This window comes from Lathamus discolor, chromosome 5, assembly GCF_037157495.1.
Source record: "Lathamus discolor isolate bLatDis1 chromosome 5, bLatDis1.hap1, whole genome shotgun sequence".
NCBI lineage: Eukaryota > Metazoa > Chordata > Aves > Psittaciformes > Psittacidae > Lathamus > Lathamus discolor.
This window is the reverse complement of record NC_088888.1, coordinates 11,887,185-11,910,104: the sequence shown is the minus strand read 5'-3', so window position 1 is coordinate 11,910,104 and position 22,920 is coordinate 11,887,185. Positions and strand designations below refer to the sequence as shown.

Genomic DNA, 22,920 nt, shown 5'->3' with positions numbered 1-22,920 from the left:
TGCTGTAGCTGAATGGCTGCACAGGCGTTGTACTGAGGGAATGGAGGCAGAGACCAAGCATTTGTTCCGCCGGGTGAGCACAGCTGCGCTCCTGCCCACAGCTCCAGAGTGCTGGGGGAGACCCCACGTTTGAGCTTACACAGACAGACAGCAGCTCCGGACACGCTTCCCCAGCGCATCCCTGCCGAGCCGGGGATGCTGTGGTGGGAGAGGAGCCACGGACTGGCACAGGAGTGCCCAAACATGCTGTGAGGGGTAACACCAAGCCTCCTCCCGAGCCCTGGCACAGACCAGGTCAGGAGGGAGCAGTGACCATCACTGAGCAGCCATTCCCTTAAACAAAAAGGGATGAAACCCGAAGTCCAGCACTGAAGAAAACAGTGTTTAACATCTTCATCGCTGACATGGACAGTGGGATTGAGTGCGCCCTCAGCAAGTTTGCCGATGACACCAAGCTGTGTGGTCCGGTTGATATGCTGGAGGGAAGGGATGCCATCCAGAGGGACCTTGACATGCTTGTGAGGTGGGCTGATGCCAACTTTATGAAGTTCAACCATGACAAGTGCAAGGTCCTACACCTGGGTCGGAGCAATCCCAGGCACGGCTACAGGTTGGGCAGAGAAGAGATTCAGAGCGGCCCTGCAGAGAAGGACTTGGGGGTGCTGGTCGATGAGAAAATGAACATGAGCCGGCAGTGTGCGCTCGCAGCCCAGAAAGCCAACCGTATCCTGGGCTGCATCAAGAGGAGCGTGACCAGCAGGTCGAAGGAGGTGATCCTGCCCCTCTACTCTGCTCTTGTGAGACCTCACCTGGAGTATTGTGTGCAGTTCTGGTGTCCTCAGCATAAAAAGGACATGGAACTGCTGGAACAAGTCCAGAGGAGGCCACGAGGATGATCAGGGGACTGGAGCACCTCCCGTATGAAGACAGGCTGAGGAAGTTGGGGCTGTTCAGCCTGGAGAAGAGAAGGCTGCGTGGAGACCTCATAGCAGCCTTCCAGTACCTGAAGGGGGCCTATAGGGATGCTGGGGAGGGACTCTTCGTCAGGGACTGTAGTGACAGGTCAAGGGGTAACGGGTTCAAACTTAAACAGGGGAAGTTTAGATTGGATATAAGGAGGAAATTCTTTCCTGTTAGGGTGGTGAGGCACTGGAATGGGTTGTCCAGGGAAGTTGTGAGTGCTCCATCCCTGGCAGTGTTCAAGGCCAGGTTGGATGAAGCCTTGGGTGGGATGGTTTAGTGTGAGGTGTCCCTGCCCGTGGCAGGGGGTTGGAACTAGATGATCTTGAGGTCCTTTCCAACCCTAACTATTCTGTGATTCTGTGATTCTATGATTCTATGAAAACGGTGAGCTCAGGAGCAGGAGTGTGGGCTGACATAAAGGATCGCTTACTCAAATCTGACCTCCAGGGAGGTGCGCTGGTGTTCAGCCCCCTGGTTAAAAGGAGCAGGTTTCTTGTCAGCTTCATGATGGAGATGGTACAAGGTGAGGATAGTCAGGGTCAGGAGAACTTGTTGGTTTTGCTCATTCCTTGCAAGTTTAGTTTTAGGATACCAAATGATAACTTTGCATATGCAATATCTCTATTGCTTTGCGATATCTATATCAATACTAATCCAAATGGTTTAATATATGTCTTTAAGCCAATCCAACATTGTTACAATAAGACACCTTTGGAATGTGATTGATGCGCAACCGACAGGTCTCAAGACACATGGTATTTGGGGAGGGATTTAGGATACTGCTTCGTACTCTACTTAACCTTCAGTACCTGGAGCTGGATTGTGTGGACCCAAAATCACGTTGCTCACATTTGTAACCCACCCTACAAAGCAGCTGTCAGTGCAAACACCGAGCCCGATGTAAGCTGCTGTGGCAGAGCACAGCTCTGCCACAGGGACTTGCACATCTCTGGGACAAACCAAGCAACCCCAAAAGCCTTCCCTCCTGCAAGCTGCCTCCCCATACAGACAGGCTGGGAGTGGAAGCTGGAAGCTCCTGCCACTGGGCCTAGGCTGCAAATGAACCAGCAGCAGGAGCTGGGCTTATTAATTTGACCTGTGCTTTGAGCTCCTCGGGGAGAACAGAACAGAAATAGCCAGGAAGCAGCAGCTTGAAAGAGAGAAACTGTGATTTCCACAGACCCTGAGGGACAGGCGTTTGAGCTGGGCTCTTGCTTTAGCCGGCACCTTTGAGCAGCTCCGTGTGGATGGGAAGTGATGGCCCCGTCCCTGTAGCATGTGACGGGGCAGCCGGATGTGGAAGGAGAGCAGAAGCTCCAGGACCTGAACGCAGAGGCCAGGAACCAAGCTGCACAGGCTGGCAGGGATCAGAGGTCTCGAGCAGGCTTTTTCCACCTTCCCTTTGCTGTCTTTTTGCTGCAAACGTAGCAGAGGGTGGAAAGAAGATTGGGATCGCAGGGTCTGGTGCTAGACAGAAGAGGGCATCGAGCTGTCAGAAAGGAGCTGGCCCATTGCTCTTCTGTATCAATGAGGCTAACAAGTGCCCTGAGCTGTTTGTCTGGCGGACTGGCCAGCACCCAGGTGAAGTGTGGCTACTTTGACTTCTTTGCCCTCCAACAGGTCTCTGCAGCCTACTCTTACACTTCATAAAGCAACCGCAGAACTAGGAAGAGGTTAAATGCCTGACCTATCATCGTTTGACAGCAGACAACTGATTTGAATGACCCTGCCCATTATGGCTACCTCAAAGCTTGCATCCATTTTGCTGCTCTCAATCTGTTTAAGCTGTGACTTGCCAAGAACAAGGCAGAGTGCTAAAAGCCAAGGGGTTGGAAAGACAGCGAGGAGGAGAAACAAGGATCATGTCACAGAGCAGCCAAGCAGCTCAGGTAGCAAGGTGTTTCAATGGCACTGCTCATCCTTCTGGGACAGCAGAGCCAAGGCAACCCAGCCTTGGCATCTCCCACCCAACCGCCTTGAAGAAGAAGCTGCACAAGCACCATCCATATTAATGCTGCTTCTTGAAACGACATCATTTCTATCAGCTGCCTATCCCCCAGGTTACTGAGCTTTTCTCACAGGACCAGTACATTTGGAACCCAGCTTCACCAACCTGCTTGTGTTTCATCACCCACATTTACTGCTAGCGCCTCAGTTCATTTCAGAAAGCGTTTATGGTAACTCCCTTGTGGGAGAGAGCTGCCTTAAGCGAGCTGTGAGGAGTACAGGGCTTCACTTTTAATTGGAGAAAGGGGAATTTATACATGTGTGAGACAGGTACAATGGGTCCAGCTGGGGAGGCTGGCTGCTGTAATTGCCCTGGTTTTCAATGCACTGGCACATTTCATGTGTAACTGCTTTGCAGCTTACCCAATTTGGTACATTGAACTGCTCAGCATCTTGCTTCTAACAGCACAGCACTTGTTTTGTTCTCACTGAAGGTTGCTTCTGCTCCCCAGATGAAAGCTGGAAGCACCAGCCTGAGAGGCTGGAGGCAGATGGTGCCAATGGGACCTGGCCCACCTACCAAACCATGGTCTCAGCTCCACAATAAAAGCTACTTACTAGTAGGGAGATTTTGGCCAACTAACCTTAGCATAACTTGCCTTTTTGCCTCTGGGTTCTCTTCTCATTCAGTCTAAACTGTGCATGGTGGTGCCTATCTCTTGCCCTTTAGGCCAAGGGCTTTTCAGGACAATACAGCCTGCACTGGGGAATTAAGCTGCAGGGGAAAGGTAGGCCCTTCGCTCCTAGGCACAAAATAGCTTACGAGTTTTAACTGCCCATATCCAACCTTTTCAAAACCAAAGGTTTTCCTGTTCAAGTTGGGCTCTTCCAATATTAACAAATGGCCTCATCCAGATGTTTGTGCAGTGTCTTTGGTCAAAGGGATTTGGCTGCTAAGACCACGGTGTTTGCACGGTACGGAAGGTTTACAGACGAGAGGGAAGATAACAGCCACACGCAGCAATGCCAAGGTTTCCAAGTTAATAAAAAGCCAACAGCATTACAGATAAATGTATTTTAATTCGGATTAAATACTATCTCAAGGTATCTTGAAATCGCACTTGTACTGTACTAACCAACAGCCAGAGGCAATAAAAAAAGTCCGGAAACGTAAAAGTTCTAACATCCAACACATGACAGTAAGTGCTGCCATTTAAAGCGACAAACACCGCTCCCAAGAACAGAGATTCTCCAAGGAAAAAGTTGTAACATTTTTGTATGGACAAAAAGAAAAGAAGATTTAAATTGAAGACCAGAAGAAATATATTAGTGCCTGCCTTTTTAAAAGGGTTTTTTTTTTTCCTTTTTTTACATTAAATACAGTTTTCTTTAAAAGCAAGGTACTTCCTAAACTCGTGGTTTATATACTGTATGTACACAAGAGCAGAACATTGTACAGTGCATTTGGATAAAGCAGCACTAACTAGCTAGAAGCTGGTACGGTGTTGCTGAACCAAATGTAAGAGGACAGGTTTTAGCACTCTAGGAGAAGTATCTCCGTGGTTGGTATGAGGAAAGGAAAGTATCATGTATGTACAAACCGATCATTCAAACAAACTCAACATCATTTGCCATGGAACTGTACATGCTGCAGCTAATCAGTGGAAGTCTTACTGCAAGAACTTGTCTGAGAAACCCAAAGTAACGGTTTTCTTCCAGTAACAAAGTGCATTACCCACGCAGAGAGCACTTATACAAGTCATCACCCCCTGGGGTGCAGGGCTCCAAGGAGAGCGGATTCTTACTGCAGCCTTAAGCAGCCACCTGCATTTTTCCACTATACAAAATATGAAATGCCCCAACCAAACCATATGGAATTGAGATTAAAGCTACATTATTATCTGTATGTGCACTCTGCCTTTCTGCAGACAGTTAAAGATTAAAGCAGGAAGCCTGCACCCAAGTATCACCAGCTCAGACTAAAATGCACTGGCAGTGATTTCCATAGTTAGTGCAACATTAACTCCTATACTTTATCAAAGTGACTTACTGCTCTTCAGATGCACAACGCGCTTATTCAGGTCTTACAAAAACAGACAAACCAGAACATTGCGCAGAAAACTGGTTTCAGGTTTGTAGAGATACGTATTTTTTAAGTCTACCCCATTAAAAAACCACCAAACTTAGAAACAGTTTGTGCCCTGGTTCAAAGTCAATTGCCTCAAAGAGTTGCTTTTTATTCTAGGGTTAGCAGCGGGGCAGAGAGATTAAGGTTTTCCTTGTTACACATACTTTTAATTGTCATTCAGAAGAGGTTATTTGCTGTACTTTCAGGATGCTCTCCATCCTTATCTTAGCCACTACACTGGTTTAAGGAACTGAATGTTTCTTTGATGAGGACAGAAGCGAGACAACTTGTTTCTAAACTGCATCAACTTAAAAGTTTCAAGTTTTAATGGTGTAAAAATCTGACATTCAATTACAGTTAAGAGAAACTTGCTACACAGCAAACTGCATCCAAATCTACCAGTTATTGATGGGACTTTAAATGAACTGTTAACAAGTTATTCAAAGCATCCAGACCTGGAAACATCAGATCACCCAGCCAGTGAGCCAGCAACTCCCTCCTCCCCCTTCTTCATGAGGCTTTAACAAATGCAACTGATGTGACCTTAGCACTGGAGCCAACGACTTCCATTGGTTAACTCCAATACCCAAAAGAGCTAGGGAGATCCTCTGTTAAGCCCAATGCAATATGCATTAGTGTCATGGAGCAGAAAGATCCCAGTGTCTACTTGTTAGAAGTTCACACAAACCATACAGATACTGACAGGATAAAACACAGACTCAAAAGGATCCATTATGCCTGAAAAAAATTCCAACTAAAATGACATCTTCTGCACAGCCCAGCCTCAGACACAGCCACACCTTTATCTAGTGTAATAAACTCTGTAGTAAACTGTTTTTGACCTCCATAGAGAGTAGGAGTTGTCAAATTTAAGAAGATAAACTCCTCTCCCCGGGTACTGGTGGCTGCCAGCATACACTTCTTCGTGACAGTCTCGTCTGTACACAGGCACTATTTCATCAAGCTGAGGCTTGTTGGCATTCTTTTTGGCTTTTTCTTCGCTGCTAGTATTTTCTGCAAGGGAAAAAAAAGGAAGGTGTCAGTTAACAGGGGTGGATGCTTTAGAACAGAAAGTCAGACTGATCTGTGGTGGACAAGGCACTCTTTGTTAGTTAGAAATCAGTTGGGCCAAAGGGGTTCATACAGAGGCACTGGCTAAAGCATTCAGAAGCAGGAGGCACAGTGAGCACTTTATCATGGATTTTACAGTTTGATATTAAAACTCTCCAAAACCAAAGCTTGGTCAGTTTGCAGAGATCATAGAATCATAGAATAGTTAGAGGGTTGGAAAGGACCTCAAGATCACCAAGTTCCAACCCCCCTGCCATGGGCAGGGACACCTCACACTAAACCATCCCACACAAGGCTTCATCCAACCTGGCCTTGAACACTGCCAGGGATGGAGCACTCACAGCCTCCCTGGGCAACCGATTCCAGTGCCTCACCACCCTAACAGGAAAGAATTTCCTCCTTATATCCAAACTTCCCCTGTTCAAGTTTTAACCCGTTACCCCTTGTCCTGTCACTACAGTCCCTGACGAAGAGTCCCTCCCCAGCATCCCTATAGGCCCCCTTCAGGTACTGGAAGGCTGCTATGAGGTCTCCACGCAGCCTTCACTTCTCCAGGCTGAACAGCCCGGATGCCAAACTGAATGAAAACTCTGGTTTTCAATCAGACAGTACCCAACACCGACTGATACTGATCCGACATACACACTACTGTGATTACTTAGGGGTAATATCCAGAAGGCCACAGCTTCTTGTGTTAGAGCAATTCTTTCCAAGCACATCACTTGCCCATTTCAAAATGGTTTTTCCTGGTGGCATGTTAGGCTCCCCCATAGGCAAAGGCTGTGACCTGTGCCCTGGCCACTACCAGCAATTGCTCTACTAAAAGCTGCCCTGCTGAAGCCTCAAGGGAACTTCCTCTATAGAAAAGGCTCATGAAGAGCAGGGCAGGGTTTTGCTTAAGGTTTTCAGCATGCAGATCCACTATGCTCTATTATAGCAAGGGTTTCAATCTAGGTTACTGAACAGCTGAGCTGGACACAAGGGCACAGTAAGGAGTAAGTAAAACTTAGGAAAAGGATGTCCCCACCCCCAACTGCTTTAACTGTGACCACATAAGGTAACTGAAATTACTTCCAGAATTGTACTTCCTATTGTAAATTGAAGAGAAGATTCCAACTAGATGGAAGTTGGGGGAACTAGGACATCAGTTATGTTTTCCCCCATGGCAAGCTCTGCAGGACAGGAAGATTATATAAATAAGCACACTTACCATCTTCTTCATCCTCATCATCACTGGATTCGCTGACATGCACACTGACTGCAGTATTAGGGGAGTCTGTCCATTCAAAATACACCCCAAAACCAATGTCATAATTGTCTGTAGCAAACTCCCAGAACAGGTAAGAGCCCTCCTCGTGAGTTGGTACTCTAACTGTAACAACTTCTCCTCGGCCCACTGTGATCACAGAGTCTGCATCCTGCCGGATTTTCTCCTTGAAGTCTCTTATCTGGGGTCGTGTCCACATCGATGGGGCAGCTATCACTGGAACAGAATCTGGAGAGAGGGGAGGAAAGACTCCAGTTAAGCTTTGTTTCAGTAACTTACGCTGCATGCTTGAGTGTGCCTTAGGGACACTTGAGGACCACAAGCATCAGAGTTGCTTCCAAGTAATTTTTACCTTCATTTCCTTAAGAAACACCTTTTCATGCTTGAAACTTGCACAAAATGCAGTGCAAGTTCAGATATGACACTGCACATTTAAATCCTACCAGTTCACCCATCCACCACACTTAAACCAACAGTGCTTACACAGAATACTCAGAAGACTAATCTACTGTGACAGGTGATGGGGTTACATTGCAGAGAACCCTTCACTGAAAGGAGTTTTAATGTGACAGAACCAGAGGTGGTGTATTTGTGTAGAAACTGTCAGATCCTGTCTAAAACAACTGGACACCTTATTAGGCAGACAGGGACCATGCTAGTGTTGATTTCATACTGGGATCCAAAAAGTCTCTAGGGCTTGGAGCAACCTCATCTAGTGGAAGGTGTCCCTGCCCACAGCAGGAGGGAGGCTGAACTAGATGAGCTTTAAGGTCCCTTCCAACCCAAACCATTCTATGGCGATGATTCTATGGTGATTGTTGATGCAAGTACAGAGGTGACACCCAGAAATAACAACAATGAAAGCACTACCAGGAGGCAACTTTTCCTGTTCCCTTTCCACAGCTTTCTAGAAGCTGAGGAAGGTGGGAAATGAGGGGGGACAGCAATCTGGACTGCATGTAAGTAGGGCAGCGTTCAGAGAGAGTAAGAAGAATTTAGCTTTATTTTCATCTGCAAGGCTAAATCATTCAGTTTTGACCCGAGTTCAAACAAGACTGAACATTCTATGTTTCTGCACAAAATGGCTTTTTGCTGTAACTTACATGCTCCTTTCCTTCAAGTCAAGGGTAAAAAGAGGTTCTGGATCCTGTCCACTCAGCTTGAAATGCCTTTACTGTTTCCCTTTCCCTCCCCACAAAGCTGAGTTTTGCCTGTGCAATACTGTACTCCCTCGAGAAAGATGGGACCCAGGAATCAAAGCTAGCTCTTGCATAACCCAATGAAGCCCAGCAAAGAGCCACAGTAACCATACTTCAGATCCTAAGAAAAGCTTTTACTATGTATTTTTAATTAAGGAAACTAGACAGCCCTACCTTTTGGTCCATTCTCCAGTGCTTCTTCCAAAACCTCTGGATCCAGCTCCTTTTCAGGGCTGTCTGCATGTGTACTGGCCTGCCCGTTAATAGATGGGGTGTCCCCGGGGGCAGGTGCATTTGCCTTCGATGCAGTAGTCAGGGGTGTCCCTGTCGATGCCACAACCACCTCCTGCTGCTTTTGTAAGGCTGCCTAAAATGACAGAAATTAAGTCAATAAACCCAAACCATCCCAAGATACCTTCTGCTGGAAGAGGGAGACAGAAAGACACTTGGAAGAATCTCCCCCTGCACCCCAGGAGGAGGCTCGACACAAAAGCCCATAAGCAGCTTCCATTAACTACTGATAACTGCATCTACTTAGTATCTGGGGAAGTGAATTCACTTTGTTCTAGACTGGTGGACACAACCTGAACTAAAAGATTCGATTTCCAAGTTAATTTGGGCACACACACCAAACTCTTGCACTTAACTGGGGAAGTTCTGCATTTCAGTAATTCCTGGAACACTGCTCTCAAAGTCAAAGTGATGATTCCTTTGCTGGCTTTTACCAGCGGGCTCAAAGGGTTCTGGCCTGAGCTCATCCAGGTCCGAGAGGGCTGGAAGTATTTGAGGTCTATTAAGTACTTGCCAATTTGTGACTTAACTTGCTCAACAGGGCTCTCTATCAAATCCACAAAGGCAGTTATTTGATATGAAAGCAGGATGCTCAAGAGCCACAAGGACTGAGAGTGGTTTGGGAGAGGAGTTATTAAAGCTCAGAGGTGCAGCTTTTAGAACATGACTCATGTACACTGAAACTCTTCAGGTGGAATTTATCATGCTGTCCCTGTACAAAGGATTAAATACACCTAAAATGAGATTATACATGGTAACAACCATCCTTTGGATTTAAGCAGGACGTATTACCCCTTTAGCCTCAAGGCTTATTCCCCTGCTCCTAGTTATCAGTACAGAGAGATTACCCACGCTTTTCCGTGGGGACAGGGAAGAGGTATAATTCACAGCACTATTCTTTAAAGAATAACTTAATAAGCACATGACTTTGATGAATGAACGGAACATAGTAAGAAGACAGTACAGTCCAACATTAGTTAGATTTCAAAGCTGAGCAATTGCACAGGTGCTGCCCAGATCCACTTTCTACGACTGTTCTATAGAGTGAGTCAATGTAAAGTGGCAAAAACTCTTCCAGACAACTACTGCATACAGCCCTTCCAAAATTAATGGCATCATAAGCTGATCCATAGCAGCTATGAGAGAACAGCACCTTTTAACCGCACTAACAGATCCCAAGGTGGCTGAGTTACAGTGATCCAAAAAAAGAAAAAAGAGTATTCCTCAGAAGTCTTCAGGAAAGTCTGAAGCAGAATTAGGTAATTTTAGCTCAGTTACATGCTGCTTTTTCATCCTTTCCTTTACAAAAGTGGTCTAAGTAGAGATGTGAAAGACAAGCTTCACTGCCTATCAGACCTTCTATTTTGTAAGCCACTATAAAGGAAAGGCTGTTTTGCCCAGGTCTTGGAGGACATTAGTCTTCTGTACATAGAAAGCAGACAGCGGTGACTGAAAGAAGCAGTGCCTGATAGCATTGAGGAAAACTGGCAGCAGTGTCTCTGACACCTCAGTCTCAAGGGAGTAGTATCAATTACAGAAGGGCAAGACTGATGAGGCTATAGCTTTTGCTTACCACTAGGACACCAAAGCACTGGTACTAAGGTGTCATTAAGCTTCAAGAGTAACTGTAACAGTGCAGTAAGCCTCCAACTTTCCTATACCACTTCAACTGCATCAAATCATGGTTTGGCTTGGAAAGGACCTTTAAAGATAATCTTGTCCAACCCGCTTGCCATGGGCAGGGACATCTTTCACTAGATCAGACCGCTCAAAGTTCCATCCAATCTGATGTTGAACGCTTCCAGTGACAGAGCATCTGCAACTCCTCCGGACAACCTGATCCAGTGTCTGGCCACCCTGACTGTAAAACAAATTTCTTCCTTATGTCCATCTAAACCTACGCTCCCTGATTAAAATCACTGCCCCTTGTCCTGTCCCTGTAGGCTCTTGCAAAAAGGTCTTTCTCTGTCTTCTTTATAAGCCCCCTTCAAGTACCGAAAGGCTGCAATGTCTCACTGGAGCCTTCCCTTCTCCAGGCTGAACCACCCCAACTCTCTCAGCCTGTGTCCATAGGAGAGGTGTTCCAGACCTCTGAGCATTTTTGGGGCCCTCCTCTGGCCCTACTCTAACAGGTATATGTCTATCTTGTACTGGGGAACCCAGAGATGGATGCAGGACTCCAGGTGGGATCTCACAACAGCTTAGTAGAGGGGGAGAATAACCTCCCTCCCTCAGCCTTCTGGCCACACTCCTTTTTATGCAGTCCAGGATCCAGTTGGCTTTCTGGGCTGCAAGAGCCCATTGCCAGCTCATGCCCAGTTTTTCAACCACCAGCATCCCCAAATCCCATCTGAAGGGCTGCTCTCAATCCCCTCATCCCCAGTCTGTACAGATACTGGGGGCTGCCCTGACCCAGGCGCAGGACCTTGCACTTGGTTGAATTTTATGAGGTTCACATGGGTTCATATGGCTTTCTTCCTTGTACGGTTCTTTGCTGAGCACAGCCCCCTCATCAGAACACATATGACTTAAAATTCAGTAACTAATTTCCTGTTAAGTCTTTAGCTCAAGAACAACAGACCTCAGGCTGGCAGCTATAGGCCATTTAAGATTTAGGTCATGCTTAGAGAGGTCAGACATACAAGAGTCTGAAGTCTGGCTTACATCTGTTTAAGACAGTTACAGATGGACATCTCTGAACTTTAAAATAGCTTGAGGTGTGAATACAGCACTTTCGCTAGAGATGCAAGATTCCCCTAAACAGAGAATGAGCCTTCCAAGCTGAGGCGCAAAACCCCTGCAAAGTAGTAATGTGCTACCTCCACCCATTGACACCAGAAATATAAAAGTTTGTCCTCCTACCCAAATCACGAGTGAGCAACGTGATTAGATACTGACGTGACACAATAGATGCAAAAGGAGGGAGAAATCAGTAGTGCTCAAGCTGACAGGGAGGAGCACTCTCAAACCCAGTAGTGACACGACAGTGCTGCAAACATGTTCAGCTGGAAACACATGGCTGACCAAAGACTGCTGCTCTGCACAGATCTTCAGGGGTGATACCTACACAGAGAGCCACTGGAGTAGCTTTGTTCATGCTCAGGTGCACTGGTATGTACCCTCATTAAATTACACACACAATCGATGCTGCAGCAGAGCGTTTCACATTTGGTCTCCAAGAATAATATTGAACCAAGTAATTACTAATGGCTGCTTAGAATTTTCTTAACTGCTGCTTCAGAAAGTTACTTGGAAGGATCAAATAATGGGGCTCTAGTGTTTGAATCTGAAGCAACATTAGTCACTAGGACACTATCTCCCCTTGTAGCAATTATCTTTTCAAGGAGACAAGTAAGCACCCCCCAGAGACAGCCTGGAACACAAAATCCAAGTTTCGCAGCTGCTTGGCCATACCTGTTGCTGTGCAAGCTGGACTTGATACAACTGCTGCATGTACTGCTGATAATGCTGTTCCTGGAGCTGCCGAATTAGGATCTGCTGCTGTTCGTAGTTGCCCGGATACTGCTGGGCTGCATACTGCTGGAACTGAATGGCAGTCTGGGAGTTCAGCGCTGCCATTATCTGTTGCCTAGATTGGTAGGAGGAGAGCATGAAGATTACAAGCAGCTAAGGGTATTGGGGAAATCCCTGTACTTAAGTGATTTAAGTGGCCTCAAAGACAGCTAATTCAGTTCCTGCAAAACCCAATTAAGACAAATCTACATAACAGAGCAGAGTCCATAGGCAGCAAATGTGAACTTTGCCAAAAAAAAAAAAAAAAATGCTGAGAATATAAAGAAGGGAGCAACAATTTCCACCCAATGCTTGAAGAAACAAAAGCTCTTACATAATTCTCAATCTGCAGTCTGATCAAGAGGTAGCGCTACAAAAAATGCATGACTAAGTTACTCAAACAGCAAGAGAAAAAACCCACATTTGGGTTCTCCAGAAAACCTGCAGAAACCATCCTTCAGCAGCCCTTCTGCAGGTATTGGTAAGGCCATACCTGGTGTGGACAGCACAACAATGCTTTTTGGTCCATCTAAGAACACACCACATTACTATCTGAATTTCCCAGGACATTATGCAAACAAATATGAAAAGCGTAACTGACTGTGGCCTAATTCAGGAACAAAGAAAGGTTCTGCCAAACAGGCCATCTGTGCCTGCAATGAACTCAACTTCAGGAGGAACACGTAAGTCACTTGTGCACACGTTCAGTTTTTCCTCCTCTTTCCAAAGCGCGAACAAAAACTCTACAGTAAAATTACTAGCTCGCTCCAGGGTTTGTCTTGCATGTTATATCCACCAGTGACAAACTATCAATGCTACAGAAGAAGGAAGCAGCATCACATAAATGCAGGTGTAATTCTTTCCTCCCCACTCTTCTTCCTGCCCCAAAAATCATCCTTTGAAAACTCCAGAATTAGACTGGTTTAGTATACTAAAGGGCAAGGCTCAATTACTCTTCCCCAAACTATGACCAGTTTAGATACACTTGGCCTGTATATACATACCCACATTCCTTTACTGTCTAAACTCTTTATCTCTGTAACCTGCTACGATCACTTAATACACATCTGTTACTCATGTTTAAAATAAAACTCTCTTAACTTCAAGGTGTACATTAGCTCTTGTTACCTAGCACTGTGCAACAGTTCCTATTGTATTGTCTGTACATTTATGTCTGTATTTGACACTCCTCTGGCTCTCACCATGTTAAACAAACAGCAAAACTTCTGGACTAATTATTTGCTCCCTCCTCAAACACAGCAAACACAGGATCTACTTCAGAGCCACCTCCTGAAAAGCCATCTTTCTTGTGGAAAATGGCTGGTTACTGAAGCAGCTTTGATGATACAGTATTTTCTTAATTACATGTGCAAAGCTAGATCCACATTTTCAGCACATATAGATGTGATGGGAACAATGAAGTATAACTAGAGCTGTATATTCTAAGTAAACGATTTAATCCAGGCTACAAACAGAGGTTTAGTGCATTTGACCATGAATGCTGAATCCCTTTTAGAAAGGTGGTAAGATCCAGTGATTGCCAGCGTACAAATGAGACCTGCAGACACTTCACATTTCCCACAAAAGCAGTACGTTTAAGGACTTAGTGTTAGGCTACCACATTAGAAAATTCCAGCCACGCATTCAAAACACCCCACTGAACTGCAGTTATCCTTTTTTCAAGGCTCCATCTCCTGTGAAAGGCTAGAAACTTTCAAGTCACAGTTCAAACAATGCTTCCAGCTGGACATTTAACTCTGCTCGGCTGAGTGCAGCGTTAATCATTTAAGAAGCAGAGCAACAAGTTTTCATGAGGTGCAGCCCTTGAATCCAAAAACCTCCAGAGCTTCTCTTTAAACAAAGCTTCTCTGGCACTTTGATCCGAGAAGGCTGCATACAGCAACGTGTAAGGATAATCATTCTCTACATACTGTGTCCCTCTTAGCTAAGGATGAAAACGCCACTGCCAGACTCAAGTGCTCTGAACTTCACATATTCAATCCTAGCATAGCTATTTAAACAGTTAATACAGTCGTCTCAAGTGCAAGGCAGCTATTTTCTCTGATGTGTTGCTTGTTTCAGTTACTCACTTCTGTTGTTCCATGCGAAGTCGTTCCTCCTCTATTCTCCTCCTCTCTTCTTCTTCCCTTCTAAGTCTTTCCTCTTCATCTCGCCTACGTTTTTCTTCTTCTTTCTGTAAACGCTCACGCTCTTCCTCTTCGCGCCGCCTTCGTTCTTCCTCTTCTCTTCTGCAACATCCACTCAATAAGCTACTTCAGCATTCCTACAATCCTAGGATGAGTTATTTTCAACATGCTGTAACCTGCCTTTTGCCTACCCAATAAGGTTTTTCGCCTGGTATCATCTCCTCCCACTGAAATTGGCCTAGAGAAGTGTCTTGTTGGACATAAGAAGAAAACATCACTGTTTAGTTTTACTGCACTCTGCAGTACACTCTGCAGTAAACTCTGTATTACAATTTGGTATTCAAACCTGTTACTATACTATCTCTAGCAGAGAACAGTAGAAGAAAATTGCCTGGAAAGCTTAAACACATCTGCCAAGCTTTAACATCTGTTCAATAAACACTTGGATACTGTATTTTAATAATCAGATGGTATGTAAATGACAGTAGAAGATAGCCTTTGTCAAGCTGCGAACCCATGCTAGAAGAGGAGTTTAAAGCACCTGACAGTTTCACGTTCTGTGTATGGTTAGTCCACAGACATACTGGTGCAGACATTGCGAAGTGTGTACTTCTTAAGCAGATGACAGTATCAGCAAAATTAAAACAACTCTTTCTATTCTAGGAGCCTTCACCTCAGAGGCAATCATTCATTACTGGCAAAGTAAAAAGGCTTAAAAGAGATCAAGTGGTAGCAGAACCACCTCAACCTCAAGCACTTCTCCTCCCAGGACAAACTCAGCCTAAGCTAGCTGTGATACTGTCCGTAGCTCAAGAGTTATACGCTCCATACTCTCCAACAAAGGACTCAAACATTACCTTTTCTTTTCTTGTTCTTCTTTCTCTATCTTGTGGGAAGTGACATATGTTGAAAACAAGTGACAGCACCTATTCAGGAGCTTAACAAATTCTGTCATAGCTTTTTGCTTTGACATGTTTCCAAGGGCAGCCCATTCCTTCCTGAGAGAGAGAAATCAGCTGAAACAGCAGAAGGCTCAACTCTTTTGAAGTCAGCAATGAACTCTGAGAACCCAGCAAAGCAAAAAAAGTTGGGAGACCAGGGACCAGAGTTTATCATATGCAGTTTCAGAGCACCACCAGCTTTCTCCCCAAAGTGCTTTCCTCTGCCTGCACCAGAAGAACTCCGTCAGACAGGCATAACTCAGTGCTTAGATGAAATCTCATACATGCCATCAACCCTACTTAGAATTCTGAGCTACATCCAAAAGCTTCCCAGCTAACAAATGAACCTGAAATACTTTTTTACCCTCCCTCCACTCTAGTTTGAGGAAAAGAAGGCATACATTTTACTGGATGAACAAACATGGTAACAACCACTGATTATAGTGCTTCAGTTAGTTGAACGTAACAGCCTGCTTCTTCCTAATGGAAAGCTACATCCATCTAGGCAAAAGCAGTGCACTGGGTCCAGCTCCAAGAAGCCAGTGCTGTGTTGCACATTACCTTCACACTAGAAATAGCAACAATGAACACTGCAAGCACAGCCTGAACTACAAGCAATGCAAGAGAGACACTGGGACTGGCCAGATCTCATAAAGGTTTACTCAGAGTCTGAATGCATCAGGTATCTGAAATCAGAAGTTATCTTTGGTGAAGGCTGCTACCACTAGCAACAGGCTTGATGTGCTGTAACCCTGGTGGAGGTTAGGATGAAAAATGGCCCTGCACATTAATGCATAGCCACGAAACCTTACACTGCTGTGAGAAATTGGACTGTCAGCACAGCAGCTTTTCCTAATGCGATTCAAAAAACCCAATAACCTTCTGTTAGCACCTTTACTGAACTGTGACTCAGATTTCTAAGATGCATTTGAAGAGGCCACTTTCACTTTCCATTACCATACACACATAGAGGCAACCCACATACTTGTCTTCTTACTGCGGAAACTGGATGTTATCTTCAGACAGGAAAAGCAGAGTTAAGACCAAGAAGAGCACCAGTCCTTTTACCTTCTATCATTCCCCAGAACATCAAAGAATCCAACTTCAGGGCAAGTGTCAGGGTTGCAAGGTCCCAGCAGAACCTGCTTGTGCAGTGCCACAAGTTTGAGCTTTTCTTCGTATGTTGGATGAAAAGCTTTGCCATCTTTTTCTGTAGGAAAAAAAAAACACCAAACAACAATTTCACTGTTGTGATTAATCGATTAAGCATGGGACAGCAAAGAACATTTTGTATAACCACTACCATTTCCTTCATGAAAAGATGAGTAAAAGTCAAGTCACAAAAGGTTACACAAATTCAAATGAAGTACAGACCTGTCCAGAAGAAACATAGAATCATAGAATAGTTAGGGTTGGAAAAGACCTCAAGATCATCCAGTTCCAACCCCCTGCCATGGGCAGGGACACCTCACACTAAACCATCCCACACAAGCCCCATCCAACCTGGCCTTGAACGCTGCCAGGGATGAGGCATTCACATCTTCCCTGGGCAACCCATTCCAGTGCCTCACCACCCTCACAGGAAAGAATTTCCTCCTTATATCCAATCTAAACTTCCCCTGTTTAAGTTTTAACCCGTTACCCCTTGTCCTGTCACTACAGTCCCTGATGAAGAGTCCCTCCCCAGCATCCCTATAGGCCCCCTTCAGGTACTGGAAGGCTGCTATTAGGTCTCCACGCAGCCTTCACTTCTCCAGGCTGAACAGCCCCAACTTCCTCAGCCTGTCTTCATACGGGAGGTGCTCCAGTCCCCTGATCATCCTCGTGGCCTCCTCCGGACTTGTTCCAACAGTTCCATGTCCTTTTTATGTTGAGGACACCAGAACTGCACACAATACTCCAGGTGAGGTCTCATGAGAGGGGCAGGATCACCTCCTTTGACCTTTTGATGATGCTCCTTTTGATGCAGCCCAGGATACAGTTGGTTTCTGGGCTGCAAGCGCACACTGAAGCTGCTTCATGTTCAGTTTGTCACTGACCAACACCCCCAAGTCCTTCTCAGCAGGGTTGCTCTGAATCTCTTCTCTGCCCAGCCCAGGTGTAAGACCTTGCACTTGGCATGGTTAAACATACCTACTTCAGCTGCTGAAACTGAATTGTGATGTGTTTTTCATCATACCATCCAGCCACTCTTAGCTAGCAAGTTATCACATAAATATTTATGATAATTAGTTAAGCATCATACCACACGGATCTATAGCTCTGAAATACTTAAAAACCTTAACTGAAATCACATGTCTCTGCCAAGTCTGCTGTAAAGTGGCTAGGAAGGGTTTTCCACAAAGAAAAAGGTGATGTTAACTTTACAGATTGCTCTCCTTTCGTGTTCTTCGCCTCAATGGGAGTGGAAAAAGCAAGCCTTCAGGCAAGAAAAACTGCAGAGAGGAAAAATTAGAATTAAACGAGAGTTTTCCTTGAGGGAATTGGATTGCTGCACTTTGCCAAGGCAGCTGGAATAAATGAAAAGTCTTAGAGGTGACTCCATCAGCACCAATGTGTATAGAGAGTTCTCCAGCTGCAAGACACAGGCAGCGTAAACCTGAACATAACCAGAATCCCAATGGCTCCACTGCAACACCTTCTGAAGCAGATCTGGTTAGATCCTGCCACGCACTTACTGGAAGAAGAGACTTGCATCGACCTAAAATTATACACGAATTAGTCAGCTAGGGCTTATCTCAGCACATTTAAAGTGTCAAAACAAATCACAGGAAAAAGCACCGCTACACGCAATTACACTGCTCATTAAGAAAAGACCTTTTTCTTGAGCAAGAAAACAAATAAACAAGCATAATCTCCTTTTGGAAGGGCTAAAAGGAGGGAGTTATTACCAGAGGTAAGCAACAGCCATTTCACATGACTGTACTACTAACCGCTCCCCATGAAGTCGGGAGCTGTGGGCAGAGCTGCCGCTCGCTTCCAGCTCTCCTCTGGAACAAGTTGTTTACAGCCCCAGCCCGAACAATCCAGCTCACACCTGAATTTTAAGGCTGACATTTACATGTTGCAAAATTGCTCAGTTGATGCTTGTGAATAGAGTTATTACGAGGAAAAGCAGCAAATCTCAGAACGAAAGAGGAGGGGCAATGCCTCTGTCATGGCTTATTGAGAAACTCCAAGTGCACACTTCTGAAAATCAGAAGCCAACCCACAGTGAAGGTGTTTACAGCAAGAAGCTGTATTTTTGACAGACTCCGTACATTGCTGGTCTTAGTTAAAACATCACAATGAAACACTACATCCCCGCCATTTGTTACGAAGCCAGAATCAAAGAATTAGGAAGGTAAACATTTAATTACTTATTACCCATTCTTAGAGGACCACTTCACTCTTCCACTATCTCAAGCATTCCTTCTTCTCCCAGTGTCACACAACTTAACAGCAAATATAGCTTCCAGCTTCAAAAAACCAGAAGCCTTTCTCTACAAAAATATCTATTTCCAAAAATACCTGGTGGGGTGGAGAAGAGGGGGATGCAAAGACTGAACCAGACTCTGCTCAGTGGTATTCAGTGAAAGGATAAGAGCAACAGACACAAACTGAAATACGCCCCATCCCTGGCAGTGTTCAAGGCCAGGTTGGACGGGGCTTGGAGCAACCTGGTCTAGTGGAAGGTGTCCCTGCCCATGGCAGGGGGCTGGAACTGGGTGAGCTTTAAGGTCCCTTCCAACCCAAACCATTCTGTGATTCTATGATAGGAAATTCCACTTAAGCATAAGAGCGATTGGTTGGTTTGGTTTTTTACTGTGAGAGTGCTCAAGCCCTGGAAAAGGCTGCCCAGAAACATTTTGAAGTCTCCACCCTTGGAGATATTCAAATGCCAAACAGACGCAGCCCTGAGAAGCTCGCTGTGAACACAGGGGGCTAAATTCTACAGTCCCCAGATGTCCCTTCCCACCCCAGCAAGTCTGTGGTCCTTAAGAAATGCAAATCTTAACGTCCAAATCTCTCCCTGGGTCTCAGGTCTCCTGCTCTCTGGCTTTTCCTTAATTCTTCACACTTCACATTTAACTCAGAACTTGCTTATTAGGTAGCAAGCACTTCCCTTAGCCTCAATGAGCAACATGCACTTTGAAATCATACTTTGTATCCTGGGGCAGGGTGCTTAAAAGACAGTCCATCGATAAGGGTGCTACACGGAAATCTTCCCAGGCTTCTGAGCAAAGTGTGTATCTCAAGGGGGGCCCTACGGCATGATTTACCTTGCGCAGCCTGCATACCTACAGCTGTCTGCCAAAACCCGGAGCTATTTGCTATACCAGACTGCTGCCTAAGCCAGCTAACATCATCAGTATTTGAACTTGTTTCTGAAGAGGGTTAAAGGGACTAAAACCAATGTTTCCCATGCTGTACACCACATAACCGCGTTTTCACAGAACAGAGAAGTCAGACCTCAAGCCTTAACTATAAAGGGAAGCCAAAAGCCTACATTTACAAAGAGCGGCAACCCAAAGGAAGAACAACAAGCATGCTAAATAAGAGAGGAAAACAGACAGATGAGAAAAAGCAGGAGACAGGCGTTCAGTAACTTGTAGATAATGCAGATTAGAAGCAAACTCTCAGCAAAACATTTGGAGCCAGTCAAGAGAGCGCAGTTGTACATTAGCTATTTTTCAGTCGAATTCTTCAGCATGAACCACAGTATATAATCATTTCAAAGATTTGGAATTGCTGTTGTTAAACCAAACCAGAGGACCTGAAGCCATCTGCGGAGTCAAATATGCCAAAACCAGCATTAGTGAGTCCAGACAAGTAGAAGAGCCAAATTTATTCAAGCATCCATGAATGTCCCATTTAAGTATTACCCACACATCTAATACAGCTGCCAGGAAGCTGAAGAACATCAAAGAGCTCTGGGGAACACACTGAGAAATCCAAAGGATGTGCACAGCAGTAGTGTGGCAACTATACATCCCTCGCTATGCCACTGGTGTGTCCGACCCAACAGGGCCAGAGAACGTCTCAGCTCTCTTACAGATCAGAAGACTCCTTTTAGCTCAACAGAACCCAGCAGCATGTGCTCACAGCCCAGAAAGCAATCCCTTGACAGTGCCTTCTTTGTTTAGACGCCTGCAAAAGAGAGATCCACTGAGGGCAGCTCAGTTGAATAACCCTGAAAACCAGTACTTAAGCCACTAACGACCCTCCTTATGCTACAGGCACTTCGCTGACCACCATTTGTGTTGGCATGCAAACACAACAGAAATTGAAGCTATAACTAGTAACAAAATGCAGGTAACAGAGGCCTATGTCACTTGGTGGCACTGCACCATTGACATGAATTGGTATAAAACCACACATTTAGACTCAAGGGAGTTTAAGAAACACACTTAAGAGACTGCATCATTTAAGATACTGTTACTTCTAATAACTTCAGATTATTTCTTCCCCTGTAAAGAACCATGGCACAACATGCTGCAGCTTCCATCCCAACTTCACCGACTGCACTCACTCTAAATGCCCAGTTCCCACAGGATGGCATTGAGCAGAGTCATCTAGAAGAAGCTAGAAAACAGTTTGTGAACTGCAGCTTTGCACCGCATAGCTTGTAAAAGCAGAAGTCTCACATTAATGCTATTAACTGGTAAAGTTTTAATGAGCGAGACCAAAACTGAGAAGCACGAGAACTGAATCACTGCCTGCAGAATCCAGTACACACCTACATTCCTAATTCTCCTCTCATCAACCAATTCTGCATCAACCAAACCAGTTACCAATTCGCCCTTCCAATTAAATGTGATCACAGCTCAACTTCACGTCAAACATAGATACGTTACAGGGGTTTTCACACTGAAAACAAGAGCCTCCTTAACTCATGAACTGCAATAATGCCATCAAATTAACCCTGAAAACAAAAGTGAACTCAATTTAGAACAATGTATTGCTGAGGTCAAAGATGCATTCTTGTTAGGATAAGAGGAAATAACTTGGGGCAGTCAAACAAAATCAGAATACTTAACATACCAGGAGAGCCTTTAGATACCAAAACGATATGGTTTGTATACTGTCTACTCAAACGTGCTGCACTGCAAATCACTTTAGACGGTGCGAGAACACTTCAGTGACTGTCACACAGTAGCGGTTGGGTGCAATGGTACTTCAATGACAGGATGTGGAAAACCATAAAGCCATTTGGTATTGGAAGAGATCTGCTGTCAGAGCCATGCAAGGCACACCCTCCTACGGCAGGACACAGCCCACACCTTAAACAACTTACCTTCCCTGGCATAGCTCCTACCACAGCAGAATAAGCCACCAGAGACACTTCTGTTCTGCCAGCTGCCCAGGACATGTAATTACAGACAGTCCAAGAGAGAAACACATGCACCCTTCCCAGTAACATGCCTATGTTCTCCGTTATACACTGGATCCTACACAGTGGAGCAGCTTCTTAATGGCAGCCAAAATGCTGGTTGACTTGAGCTAGGCTTGAAAGAGCAGCAAGGGAAAGAGTGCATATTGTGAGGAAGGCTCTTGTTTTCTCACAGAAAGATAGACTGGAACACTATTAACCATCAATTTTCTATGCCTCTGTTAATCTGAAAAGCTCTCTTCACAAGCCATTATGGATGGTACAAAAAGCAAGCACACATCTCCTGCACAGCCTAGGGCCTGATGGTTGAAGTGACCCAGGGTCAAGCATTTTAGATCTGCTTCCGTCTTTATCAGAGACACGATGAAGTAGCTTTTGAGTCTCCTCAATATCTTAGCCTAGTTTCAGTTGTGTTTTTCACATTGTTTATGTGCACTCCCACCCTGTCTTTGTCTTCAAGCAATTCTGTTACATGCAATATGCCACCACAGACAAGTGTTAGCAGCCATTATAATAAGCAAACCCAAAGTATTTTATCAGATTCAACTCTCCTAGGAAGAAAGTGCATGATGAGTTACATCCAGAGAACTCAGCCTGCCCAGTGAAGCAGAAAGGAAGATGCTTAACTAGAGATTGCTGCTTACCCTCTGACCTCACACAGGGACTCCTCTAGCATCCCAACCCAAGCTCCTTCCACCCCAGTCACCACTGTTAATCGAGATACTACTGCGCCGCCCTGAGTCACTTGTTTGTTCTGTAGTGGCTGTGTGAGTAGGTAACATCGTACACTGAGGCATGGATATGAACTAGCTTTAAGACAGAGTTTTTCAAAGACACCTCCCCTCTCCAAATCAGTATAGTTTTTAGAAGAATGATCAGAAACAAGACCTCAGCATTGATCTATCAGCCACGGGTCAACCTTCAGATCTCCCATGTGCTGCTCCTCGAAGAAAAGGAGAAATCCATACTTGTTCCTTGGCATCTACAAGGCTGCTAAACAGCTATGCCCACTCCCACAGTTGTTTTGACAGAGGATGCATGAAAACCATTTGGAACCGAGACCAATTATTTTCAGAGCCA

General features: G+C 45.1%; 1 protein-coding gene across 2 annotated transcripts in view; it reads right to left on the bottom strand.

Moving 5' to 3' along the window:
- Positions 1-3,970: 3,970 nt before the first annotated feature.
- The window catches only part of ACBD3 (acyl-CoA binding domain containing 3), a 36,008-nt gene continuing 17,058 nt past the window's right edge, over positions 3,971-22,920 (bottom strand). For both annotated transcript variants that reach the window (XM_065679763.1, XM_065679762.1), the window contains exons 2-8: positions 16,536-16,677; positions 15,384-15,524; positions 14,470-14,628; positions 12,281-12,455; positions 8,750-8,942; positions 7,320-7,604; positions 3,971-6,052 (exon numbers count right to left, since the gene is read on the bottom strand). In XM_065679763.1, the coding sequence (XP_065535835.1) occupies positions 5,841-6,052; positions 7,320-7,604; positions 8,750-8,942; positions 12,281-12,455; positions 14,470-14,628; positions 15,384-15,524; positions 16,536-16,677 (1,307 nt within the window). In that variant the 3' untranslated portion in view covers positions 3,971-5,840. The remainder of the gene's footprint in view (positions 6,053-7,319; positions 7,605-8,749; positions 8,943-12,280; positions 12,456-14,469; positions 14,629-15,383; positions 15,525-16,535; positions 16,678-22,920) is intronic.